General features: G+C 34.4%; 1 protein-coding gene across 20 annotated transcripts in view; it reads left to right on the plus strand.

Moving 5' to 3' along the window:
* The window catches only part of LOC125682170 (centriolin-like), a 72056-nt gene that overhangs the window by 7323 nt on the left and 51473 nt on the right, over positions 1 to 13260 (plus strand). For all 20 annotated transcript variants that reach the window (XM_056155117.1, XM_056155111.1, XM_056155114.1 and 17 more), the window contains exons 2-6: positions 528 to 772; positions 2281 to 2405; positions 4711 to 4983; positions 5956 to 6142; positions 9953 to 10146. In XM_056155117.1, coding sequence (XP_056011092.1) covers positions 547 to 772; positions 2281 to 2405; positions 4711 to 4983; positions 5956 to 6142; positions 9953 to 10146 — 1005 coding nt within the window. In that variant the 5' untranslated portion in view covers positions 528 to 546. The remainder of the gene's footprint in view (positions 1 to 527; positions 773 to 2280; positions 2406 to 4710; positions 4984 to 5955; positions 6143 to 9952; positions 10147 to 13260) is intronic.

Below are 13260 nucleotides of genomic sequence, written 5' to 3' on the forward strand. Positions count from 1 at the left end.
AAGAATTTTAAAATGACAAAGATATTGCATTTCTGATTTTATTTATGCTTCTATGACGTACATCTGTTTGAAGAATTTGTGACATTATGGCACCGGTATTCCCTCTTAAATTTGTTTGATTCTTATAAGACTTATTTAAAGGGCCACTTATTAAGGTGGCTCACAATACCTGAAAAGAGTTTCTTAAATCAGCATGAAATAATTTAATTTTAACAGATGTGATTATATGTCAAAAAGGGAAACAATATGCAATTTCGGGGGGGGGGGGGGGGGGGGGGGGGCATTACTTTCGAAAATTATTTCAATAAATATGAACAAAAGACACTGGCATATTTGAACTCTGGGATCTATGGGTCAGTTTCCGATGCTTCATCCACTGAGCTACAATGACAGACAATCAAATTGATCGATACAGATAATTTCACAAAACCATTTAAAGTGCCATCTTGTGATAAAGTGTCATAAACCGTTATAAGTCTTGGAGCAGTGATGAGCTACCTTAAAAGGAGATATTCTTTTCTTTGCAGAATGCAAACTTAGCCCATAATGAGGAGGGGAATAACAAGGGGAGGTCACTCTAACCTCCCAGTCCCCAAAGCCTCCAGAGGATCCCCTGGGAATTCTAAGTCCCTTGGGAGGGGAGGAAACTTTGCCCACTCTGCTGAAGATATTCCCCAGAGAGTGCAGAATTCCTATGGCACTCCCTCTCCCCACAGACGAGCAGTGTCCCCTGGGGACCAGAGGAGAGGGTTAAGTGTTCATGGGGAACAAGGTAAGGAGCAGGAATTTTCATGTTAAAATTTCATTGAATGTTTTAATGCATGCATAATCATGGAGGTTCATTTATATCAAGTGTAGATCTGCTTGTACAGTGTGAACAAATTCTAACATTTTATATATGTATTCAGTGATAAGCTACTGAAATACTGTAGACTGGGAAATTAACATGATGTATTCAATGATAATTAAGCGACTGAAATACTGTAGACTGGGAAATTAACATGATGTATTCAATGATAATTAAGCGACTGAAATACTGTAGACTGGGAAATTAACATGATGTATTCAATGATAATTAAGCGACTGAAATACTGTAGACTGGGAAATTAACATGATGTATTCAATGATAATTAAGCGACTGAAATACTGTAGACTGGGAAATTAACATGATGTATTCAATGATAATTAAGCGACTGAAATACTGTAGACTGGGAAATTAACATGATGTATTCAATGATAATTAAGCGACTGAAATACTGTAGACTGGGAAATTAACATGATGTATTCAGTGATAATTAAGCGACTGAAATACTGTAGACTGGGAAATTAACATGATGTATTCAGTGATAAGCTGCTGAAATACTGTAGACCGGGAAACTAACATGATGTATTCAGTGATAAGCTGGGAAATTAACATGATGTATTCAGTGATAAGCTGGGAAATTAACATGATGTATTTAGTGATAAGCTGGGAAATTAACCTGATGTATTTAGTGATAAGCTGGGAAATTAACCTGATGTATTTAGTGATAAGCTGGGAAATTAACATGATGTATTCAGTGATAAGCTGCTGAAATACTGTAGACCAGGAAATTAACATGATGTATTCAGTGATAAGCTGGGAAATTAACATGATGTATTTAGTGATAAGCTGGGAAATTAACCTGATGTATTTAGTGATAAGCTGGGAAATTAACCTGATGTATTTAGTGATAAGCTGGGAAATTAACATGATGTATTCAGTGATAAGCTGCTGAAATACTGTAGACCAGGAAATTAACATGATGTATTCAGTGATAAGCTGGGAAATTAACATGATGTATTTAGTGATAAGCTGGGAAATTAACCTGATGTATTTAGTGATAAGCTGGGAAATTAACCTGATGTATTTTGTGATAAGCTGGGAAATTAACATGATGTATTTAGTGATAAACTGCTGAAATACTGTAGACAGGGAAACTAACATGATGGTTTGGATTTTACTACGTTCACGATTTATCATTTTTCCATGAAATTTAACTTATAGTGAATGATATGTTAAGAAATATTTCAATACTTTCATAATTGAAATTTTAAAACTAGAATTTCCTATAATGTGAAATTAAAACTGTTGTAATTGTGTCGTTGTAAAAACAAATTGTGAAATTTTAGCACTGTGCTTTCAGTATTTAATTTGAGGTCATCTGCCATGATGTTTTGATGTCTATAATTTGACATTTCAACATGTCTTATTGGGTTAATTGATTTGCTCTTTTGATGGTGTATGTCTATTTTTAACAGGAGGACAATCTGGTGTGAGGTACATTACAGAGGACTTGATCAAGAAAATAGCTAAAGAGGATGCCCTCGAAATGATCACAAATCTGAATCTGACCCTGGCAAAGGAGGGGGGTAAAAAGATTAAGGTAATATTAGGGTTCAGGTGTATATCTTGCAAGAAAAGAAATCTGGCTACTGCTTCGTGTATTTCACATCTTTGTAGTGTATACAGATTACCGAGAATTAAGGATGAGAATGTTCCAGTGTTTGATGGGGTGGGTTTTTTTTTTTGGGGGGGGGGGGGGGGTTTCATCTTCATTGTCATTTAACATTAGATTTCCAAAACAGAATGATGATTTCTGAGAACAGACTGATCATGCTCAGTATTGTATTGGGTTATTATGGGATACATGTGATACTTAAAAATCATAAAAATTGGAAAGATCCAGGTCTTTAAAATGTCTAGTTAGAACACTAAAACATTTAGATTCCCTTTAAAGTTTACAGCTTTTGCTGAAGATAAGGCTGATATGTAAATATTAATATAACACTTTTTAAAATAAGTGGTCTTAGCACATTTGAATATTTTGACACTTTAGTGATACAAGTATTAGATATACATGTATGTCTAACATTAAATCAGTAAGAAAAGTTTGATATTAACGGTAACTGTTTTTCACACCAATTTGAAAAGCTACCCCATGCTGTATTGAATAATTTGGGGAAAATCATCAGCAATTTTGGATATGGTGAATTTCTTCCATGTTTGAAAAATTACATCCATATATATATATAAACTGATATTTGTTATTATAGCTTTGTTTTGCAACTTTTTCTTAAAATGCTTTGAATTCAATATGTGACATGGCATGCGCATCATAAATTTGACATTATACAAAGTTCTAAGAATGCTTTATTAAATGAAGAACATCCTGTTACCATCCAATATTTTCCTTATCAATATTGCTATTTTTATAAAGTTGAAATAAAGCTTTAATCATTTAACCTCCTTGGGAATTTTTGGCACCATTTTGGGAATTTTTTTAGGGAAACTGCCTCAATAAGGTAGTAATTCTAATGCAGGAAAAACACTGAATTATTTAACATTCATTTTCCAAAATTTTTGTTTACATTAAGCTGACTCAAAAGATTTTGATTTTTATAAGGTAAGGTATGATAAGATAAATGTCTGCAGATGCATTGGAAATCCCAAAATAATGTCAACAAAATGTCAGTGAATTTATATAATTTAATAAAATACAAGTATAGCATTACTTTGTAGCCGGGCATTTATCATCAGCTTTTAAAAATCTCACTCAGAGAAAAATGGAAATTAAAGACCTGTGTACCTATTGGATAAAAACCTAAACAAATTTATTTGTGACGAAATTCAAGTTTTATTACCCACTTTCAATCACAGCACCGGTGTTTAATTCTCCTGACTAACTGCCAAATATTTGAAGTGACATTTATATAAAGATATCCCCAATAGATCGATTTGAAAAGACACTTTAAATTTCTTGTGATCTATACACACCATACCTTTTAATGCTGTCAGATTCTTTATGTGTATATTTCATAATTAACATTTGAAAACATAATTGAATGGTCTAATGAAATTTCTTTCAGTTTAACATATGATGCAAATATTTGAAAATACTACTGTACAAAATGTCATGTGCATACATTCATGTGATTTTGCTTAAGATGATAGGTAGAAATGTTTGTAACCTATGGCATAGGTTTACATCTGATTGTAATGCAAAATATAGGATAAATTATCTACAAAATAAAATGGTAGTACATGTACTGCAGCATTTAACCAAATATGCAAATTACAGTTTAGGATATACTGTTTTAAGCCTTATTTTTGCTGCGATTTAATTTTCTCTATTTTCAATGGAGGCAAAAAATCATGAAATTAAAACTGCAGTCAAAATTTGTCGGTAGATAACTCTTTAGAGCTAATGTTGTATTGTTTTACCATGTCCGACTTAAATATAAATTATTTGAATATAAGTTAGTCAATTGATTTAGAAAAGGCATGAAACTCATGAAATTGAAATTGTTTGATGACATAATTACAGTACATGTAAACTATGTGAATCAAATTCTCTACTTTATCTAGCTTATAAACATCCTCTTAAAGACCCAATTTTAAGCCACTTTCCTTAAAATTTACATGAACTAAGATAAAAACATACTGCCTGTCAATCAAAAAGGAGACACAAACTCAAGGCTCTGATCTACGATTCAGCCATGCACATCAATGGGGCAAACTGTCACCCTATCAGCCCCTTTCATTTACCACCGAGATAAGTTGGCAGTATTTTTAGCTCACCTGAGCTAGGATGGAATCAATGAGCCCATAATTATCGGAGACAGTCCAAATTTAGGAGGAAATGATTATTTGCAAAGATATGTACCTTGATTTTATGATTTGTTTTGCAGTACATTGAGAACTTGGATAAACTGAAAAAACTGCAGCAATTAAACTTGAGCAACAACATGATAGAAAAAATCGAGAAAGTGGACAAATGCTTGAAGCTTCGAGAGCTCAACCTGTCCTACAATATCATCAGCAAAATTGAGGGCCTAGAAAATCTGATGTACCTGCAGGTGTTAAATCTGACCGGTAACAAGGTAACACACATACCTATCTGGCTGGCCAAACGACTCCGGGCTCTCAGGACGTTACACCTGGGGAAAAACAACCTCCAGTCAGTAAGTGCACATTAGCAGAAGTCATAATGAAATTCTATATCAAAGAACATAAAGTTTTCACAAATACGCAATTTCCGAGTTGCCCAATAATTCTTTCCCTTTGTGGAACTCTTGCGCACACTGAGACACAAAACATACTTTCGCCACATGCGGTGGGTACAAATGCTTATCGCTGCCTTCATATATAATATTGCTGAAAGGATGATTTTCAGACATGCAACCACCCAAACTACTCAGACACCTAATAGTAAGTTTATGAGTATGTGATAATAAAATAGCTCAAACAAAAATCGATAATCACCTTCTTTCTTTGATGAAAGTATTACTCATGCAGAAGAGGAATAAAAAATAATTTCATATCTAATTTAATGGCGAATACTGTAATTCAAACAAATATTATTCGTGATATGGTCAGTTTAATCTATAACAACGACTGATATAAACAAATTTACGCCTTCATAACTTTTATCCTTATTTGCTTAGCTAGCCTATAATACATGTATATATACATCTTGTACCCACCCAAGTGTTCAACAGAATACTGAATGTACCTCCATCACAAAAGAGCTGATATCTCGGAAATTGCGTATTGTTGTTGCAAATGAGGTGTGCATGTGTAGCTATATTGCATTTTTAAAAAATGGCAGCTATTATTTAATACCCACGGGTCTAAATTTGGTGATTTGCTGGCTCGAAGGTACATATCATATATGTGCTGATAATTTTAGCAGAATTAATTTTGGCGGACAAGGAAGAGTTACCTTTCTTACAAATACTGAAGTCGCAATGGGGTGCATATTTGGCGAGTGAAATTTTGGTGAAAATCTATCTAACCGCTAAAATATGCCAAATTTACCACCCCACGGAACAAACTCGCTATACAGTATAACAAAATTGAATAGTCGTTTTATTAGTTTTGAAATTGCACTGTAATACTTGTAAGATTTGTTCAGAAGAGATATTGCCTTGCAGCTAAGTGAGTTAGCAAAGCTTAAGCCACTGCCTGACCTGACCCAGTTAACAGTGGCGGAGAACCCGGTAGCCCAGCTTCCCCACTACAGGCAGTACCTAGTCTTCCATTTGCGGACCCTGGAGGTTCTGGACAGTCAGCCGGTCACTGAGAGGGACAGACAGATGGCCAGGGACAGATTTGAACAGGGTCAGTGTAGTGATTAAAATATGGGTACATTAGCAGGTGCTTACTAGAAACATGCACTGTTGACGATTAACAGTAAAAAGAGCATAATGAGAAATTTTACATTCATAGTTCTATGCAATATTTTAGCTCACCTGACCTCAAAACCCAATTTGGCGTAACATTTATGAGTGAAGGGATTTAAGTTTGTTAGTGAAAGAGATTCCTTTTCTTTTTTTGGTCAAAGAAATATTTCATTATAATCTCCAAAAAAAAATCTCTGTTAAATAGTTTGATAACTGAAGTGTCCTTTTTTAACATTAATCTAAATTTATAGTCATGGGGGAAAGTATAGAGGGAAAATATTTAAAGACCTTCTCAATCATATTATTGCTGCTACCATTTTCTTTCCTCCAGATATGAAAAAGCTAATTTCTCAGTCTAATATGCCAATTTGAGATAAGAGCTCTTCCATGTAGGAGGTGCATTTTGTGGAACTTTGAATGCCTAAGTGGGATAGAGTGGACCAACAGTCTGAGGAAGTCGATAAAATGTTCGAAAAGCGGCTTCTTTTTAAATATGTAAATGTAGGAAATCTTTCAAAAGAAATGTTTTACCAAAGTGGAAACATAAAAACAATGTCATATATGCAAGTAATATGCTATATATGGTACGTACGAGCATTTGAAATAATGTGATAAATAAGAATTCCATGTATTCATTTTTAAAATCTTAATTTCGATCAGCATATTCAAGTATGATCCAGGGACTGAGGTGATTTTGTAGAAGGGCCATACATTTCTTTTGGGAATCTTTTATGTACATTTCTTTTCAAAACAACTTTCATATGTGTATGTAGCAACTATTTAAGAAATGGTATGCAGACATCCATTTTTAGTGTAGATTTTAATTTCTTTGAAACATGGTTCATGGCAGAATGTTAGTTAGAATAAAGGAGCCTGAAGTGAGTAAGATTCTGTGAGAGCACAGTGACATTGATGAATATCAAGGTCCATGAGTCACTTGTTTTTTCTGTGTTAAGTAATTATTGTAGCATTTTATAAATCTCTCAATAACAAAGCATTCCACTTTCCATTATGTGGAGCTGTGTTTCCAATTCATCCTTGGAATTGTAAGGGGTTTTCTTACAAATGAAGTATTTAAATCTCCTGAAACAAAGAAAGAGAACCCTAGTTTTCGATGGAAAGTAGAACACAATTCTTTGCATAATTTGATTCGTAAAATTTTTTCAAAGCATTGTTTTTGCAGTTTGTTGCATTTAAATTATTCTGTTAGAGTTGTTCAAGGTGTGTTTTTGTGGTGTGTGTGTGTGTGTGTGATAAAATGATGGGACCCTAAACATACAGTGTATCTGGGATTTGAATTATGCAGACTAGCACTCCAACTTGTAAGATCTAGAATCAGTTTCAAGAAAGTGATGTAAAAACAATTATGTGATTTATGAAGTGCATTTTATTTTCCTTGCTGAAGATTTGCTAATTTTGGTTATTGTGGACAGTGTTTATAACTTTGTTATTTCTGTAGATGAGGTAGTTTTGGTTGTTGACTGTGATTGTAACTGTTATTTCTGTAGATGAGGTAGTTTTGGTTGTTGTTATAACTTTGTTATTTCTGTAGATGAGGTAGTTTTGGTTGTTGTTATTATAATTTTGTTATTTCTGTAGATGAGGTAGTTTTGGTTGTTATAACTTTGTTATTTCTGTAGATGAGGTAGTTTTGGTTGTTGTTATAACTTTGTTATTTCTGTAGATGAGGTAGTTTTGGTTGTTGTTATAACTTTGTTATTTCTGTAGATGAGGTAGTTTTGGTTGTTGTTATTATAATTTTGTTATTTCTGTAGATGAGGTAGTTTTGGTTGTTGACTGTGATTGTAACTGTTATTTCTGTAGATGAGGTAGTTTTGGTTGTTATAACTTTGTTATTTCTGTAGATGAGGTAGTTTTGGTTGTTGACTGTGATTGTAACTGTTATTTCTGTAGATGAGGTAGTTTTGGTTGTTATAACTTTGTTATTTCTGTAGATGAGGTAGTTTTGGTTGTTGTTATAATTTTGTTATTTCTGTAGATGAGGTAGTTTTGGTTGTTGTTATTATAATTTTGTTATTTCTGTAGATGAGGTAGTTTTGGTTGTTATAACTTTGTTATTTCTGTAGATGAGGTAGTTTTGGTTGTTGTTATAACTTTGTTATTTCTGTAGATGAGGTAGTTTTGGTTGTTGTTATAACTTTGTTATTTCTGTAGATGAGGTAAGTTTTGGTTGTTGACTATGATTGTAACTGTTATTTCTGTAGATGAGGTAGTTTTGGTTGTTGTTATAACTTTGTTATTTCTGTAGATGAGGTAGTTTTGGTTGTTGTTATAACTTTGTTATTTCTGTAGATGAGGTAGTTTTGGTTGTTGTTATAATTTTGTTATTTCTGTAGATGAGGTAGTTTTGGTTGTTGTTATTATAACTTTGTTATTTCTGTAGATGAGGTAGTTTTGGTTGTTGTTATAATTTTGTTATTTCTGTAGATGAGGTAGTTTTGGTTGTTGTTATAATTTTGTTATTTCTGTAGATGAGGTAGTTTTGGTTGTTGTTATTATAACTTTGTTATTTCTGTAGATGAGGTAGTTTTGGTTGTTGTTATAACTTTGTTATTTCTGTAGATAGGTAGTTTTGATTGTTGTTATAACTTTGTTATTTCTGTAGATGAGGTAGTTTTGGTTGTTATAACTTTGTTATTTCTGTAGATGAGGTAGTTTTGGTTGTTGTTATAATTTTGTTATTTCTGTAGATGAGGTAGTTTTGGTTGTTGTTATAACTTTGTTATTTCTGTAGATGAGGTAGTTTTGGTTGTTATTATAACTTTGTTATTTCTGTAGATGAGGTAGTTTTGGTTGTTGACTGTGATTGTAACTGTTATTTCTGTAGATGAGGTAGTTTTGGTTGTTGTTATAACTTTGTTATTTCTGTAGATGAGGTAGTTTTGGTTGTTGTTATAACTTTGTTATTTCTGTAGATGAGGTAGTTTTGGTTGTTGTTATAACTTTGTTATTTCTGTAGATGAGGTAGTTTTGGTTGTTGTTATTATAATTTTGTTATTTCTGTAGATGAGGTAGTTTTGGTTGTTATAACTTTGTTATTTCTGTAGATGAGGTAGTTTTGGTTGTTGTTATAACTTTGTTATTTCTGTAGATGAGGTAGTTTTGGTTGTTGTTATAACTTTGTTATTTCTGTAGATGAGGTAGTTTTGGTTGTTATTATAACTTTGTTATTTCTGTAGATGAGGTAGTTTTGGTTGTTATAACTTTGTTATTTCTGTAGATGAGGTAGTTTTGGTTGTTGTTATAATTTTGTTATTTCTGTAGATGAGGTAGTTTTGGTTGTTGTTATTATAACTTTGTTATTTCTGTAGATGAGGTAGTTTTGGTTGTTGACTGTGATTGTAACTGTTATTTCTGTAGATGAGGTAGTTTTGGTTGTTGTTATAACTTTGTTATTTCTGTAGATGAGGTAGTTTTGGTTGTTGTTATTATAATTTTGTTATTTCTGTAGATGAGGTAGTTTTGGTTGTTATAACTTTGTTATTTCTGTAGATGAGGTAGTTTTGGTTGTTGTTATAACTTTGTTATTTCTGTAGATGAGGTAGTTTTGGTTGTTGACTGTGATTGTAACTGTTATTTCTGTAGATGAGGTAGTTTTGGTTGTTGTTATAACTTTGTTATTTCTGTAGATGAGGTAGTTTTGGTTGTTGACTGTGATTGTAACTGTTATTTCTGTAGATGAGGTAGTTTTGGTTGTTGACTGTGATTGTAACTGTTATTTCTGTAGATGAGTTGGAGAGATTAGAGAAACAAGTTGAGGAGGATGATTCGAGGTTGAGGAAGCTTGAGGAAGAGAAAAACTTATCAGCTCATGAGTCCTCGCTGTTGAAAGCTCAACAGGATGAGTATCTGAGACAGCAGAGAATGTCCATGGATAAAATGAAGGATATGGAAAGGGAGCTGGCAGCCAAAGATGAGCTGGTGAGTTACAAATTGTCAGTATTCTGTCAGAAATCTAAAAATAAACTTTTGAGTTGCAAATTGTTCAAATGAGCTTATAGCCAAAGGTAGATAAGTTGGTGACCTTCATGAGCTTGACTGCTTGAGCTTATGACTAAACATGAGCTAGTGAGCTCAATTGTCTTCTTCAGCTCACTGCTAGTCACTTAACAAATGGTCAGTGCATTTACTGGTTTGTAGAATGAGTTTTCAATTAAGATAATGGTGACCTTGTGAGCATCAAAGGTGAAGAATGAATAAATAGAAGGGTTTTCAAAATTTACCCAGAAGTGTCCATCGGATATATACATGGGAAGAGTATTTGTACCCCCGGTGTTTACCCAGCCTTTCAACGTACTGTCTTCTGCTTGCTCAGAATTGTCAGTCTGTTATATTATGCAGAGTATTTTTACCCATGCAGTCAACTCCATCTCTATGGTAATGGCAAATTGTCAGATTCCTTTACTGTCCTGTTAATGGCAGAACACTTAAAAGGTACCAAATTCTGACAACAAGTTCCATGTTGCAGTCAGGTGGATGTAAGTGCAACGAATATAGAAGAATTGCATAGTGAGTGGTAGTATCTGAAATTCATCCCAGACACTGACAGCCTTGTGACATGACAATCAGTCAGACTATCATCAGACACTGACAACCTTGTGACATGACAGTCAGACTATCATCAGACACTGACAGCCTTTTGACATGACAATCAGTCAGACTATCATCAGACACTGACAGCCTTGTGACATGACAGTCAGACTATCATCAGACACTGACAGCCTTGTGACATGACAGTCAGACTATCATCAGACACTGACAGCCTTTTGACATGACAATCAGTCAGACTATCATCAGACACTGACAGCCTTGTGACATGACAATCAGTCAGACTATCATCAGACACTGACAGCCTTGTGACATGACAGTCAGTCAGACTATCATCAGACACTGACAGCCTTGTGACATGACAGTCAGTCAGACTATCATCAGACGCTGACAACCTTGTAACATGACAATCAGACTATCACCAGACACTGACAGCCTTGTGACATGACAATCAGTTAACTACCATCAGACGCTGACAGCCTTGTGACATGACAATCAGACTATCATCAGACACTGACAGCCTTTTGACATGACAATCAGTCAGACTATCATCAGACACTGACAGCCATGTGACATGACAGTCAGACTATCATCAGACACTGACAGCCTTGTGACATGACAATCAGTTAACTACCATCAGACACTGACAGCCTTGTGACATTACAGTCAGACTATCATCAGACACTGACAGCCTTGTGACATGACAATCAGTCAGACTATCATCAGACACTGACAGTCTTGTGACATGACAGTCAGACTATCATCAGACACTGACAACCTTGTGACATGACAATCAGACTATCATCAGACACTGACAGCCTTGTGACATGACAATCAGTTAGACTATCATCAGACATTGACAGCCTTGTGACATGACAATCAGTTAACTACCATCAGACACTGACAGCCTTGTGACATGACAGTCAGACTATCATCAGACACTGACAGTCTTGTGACATGACAATCAATCAGACTATCATCAGACACTGACAACCTTGTGACATGACAATCAGACTATCATCAGACACTGACAGCCTTGTGACATGACAATCAGTTAGACTATCATCAGACATTGACAGCCTTGTGACATGACATCAGACTATCATCAGACATTGACAGCCTTGTGACACGACAATCAGTCAGACTATCATCAGACACTGACAGCCTTGTGACATGACAATCAGTCAGACTATTATCAGACACTGACAGCCTTGTGACATGACAATCAGTTAACTACCATCAGACACTGACAGCCTTGTGACATGACAATCAGACTATCATCAGACACTGACAGCCTTGTGACATGACAATCAGTCAGACTATTATCAGACACTGACAGCCTTGTGACATGACAGTCAGACTATCATCAGACACTGACAGCCTTGTGATATGACAGTCAAACTATCATCAGCAATTTAAAGTGCATATTACTAGTTAGCAATTTGTTTTCATCTGAAATACTTTTAACTGTATTCTTTTTTTTAATTTGTGTTTGCAGAAGTTTGTAAGTAGCGAAGACAACTGCTATGATATTTAAAGCAAATATCATTAACATGTTCAAGTTGCTTGTACTTTAACCAATATTTTAGGTTCAGGTGAGTTTGACGTTAACCTTTTTATACCTCTTTGGTGTCAAATCTCCAGTTCAAAAGACCTGGTCCCGTGGGGATCTGGATTAGAATAAGTATTGAGCATAGGCCTAAATTTTACAGCCCTTCACCGGCAATGGTGACGTCTCCATATGAGTGAAATATTCTCGAAAGGGACGTTAAACAATATACAATCAATCAAAAGATCTGATTCATTTTACAAACAGTTACAACACTTCACTGCAACAAACAGTTTCATTATCAGAGTCGTTCACAACTCCTCAGTGACTGCTGCCCACCTGCCAGATTCGCTATCATTCTGGTTTAATCTTTCACTCTTCATCTGATTTCACTGACTTGTATATCATCACACGCTATAGCTATTTTAGGGCAGTGTCTTTAATAGCAGTTTTAAAAAACTGTATTGCTAAAGGAAATAATGACATTTCAGTGAATGACTGTATATGCTACGTATTTAATCATTTTCTTCCATGTAATTACTAGCACTGGTTGATCTAAACTACCATGAACAAAATTTTATGTTACCCATGAGTATTTTGGCTGACATGAATTTATAATTAAGGTAAAGAAAATGGAGCTCTAGAAATAGTTGTTCAATATGAGATGGTTTTAGTAAAAAATGTTGAGTACAAATATTTGCATTATGGTGGTATGCTTCTCTGAAAATATACATTCTTCAAAGAATAAACAGATTTGAGATGAATTTTATGGAATAGTTTTCAATGTACCAACTTTATTACATGCCTGAGTGAATAGAATTCAACACAAAGATTTCTGTTTAACTCTCTTCACTACCGTCATGGATTAGGATCCATTGCAACTGTCGACAACTAGAACTGAGAACATGGTGACAGTGAACTACCTACATATAGCTCTG

Source organism: Ostrea edulis, chromosome 2 (genome assembly GCF_947568905.1).
Source record: "Ostrea edulis chromosome 2, xbOstEdul1.1, whole genome shotgun sequence".
Lineage (NCBI taxonomy): Eukaryota > Metazoa > Mollusca > Bivalvia > Ostreida > Ostreidae > Ostrea > Ostrea edulis.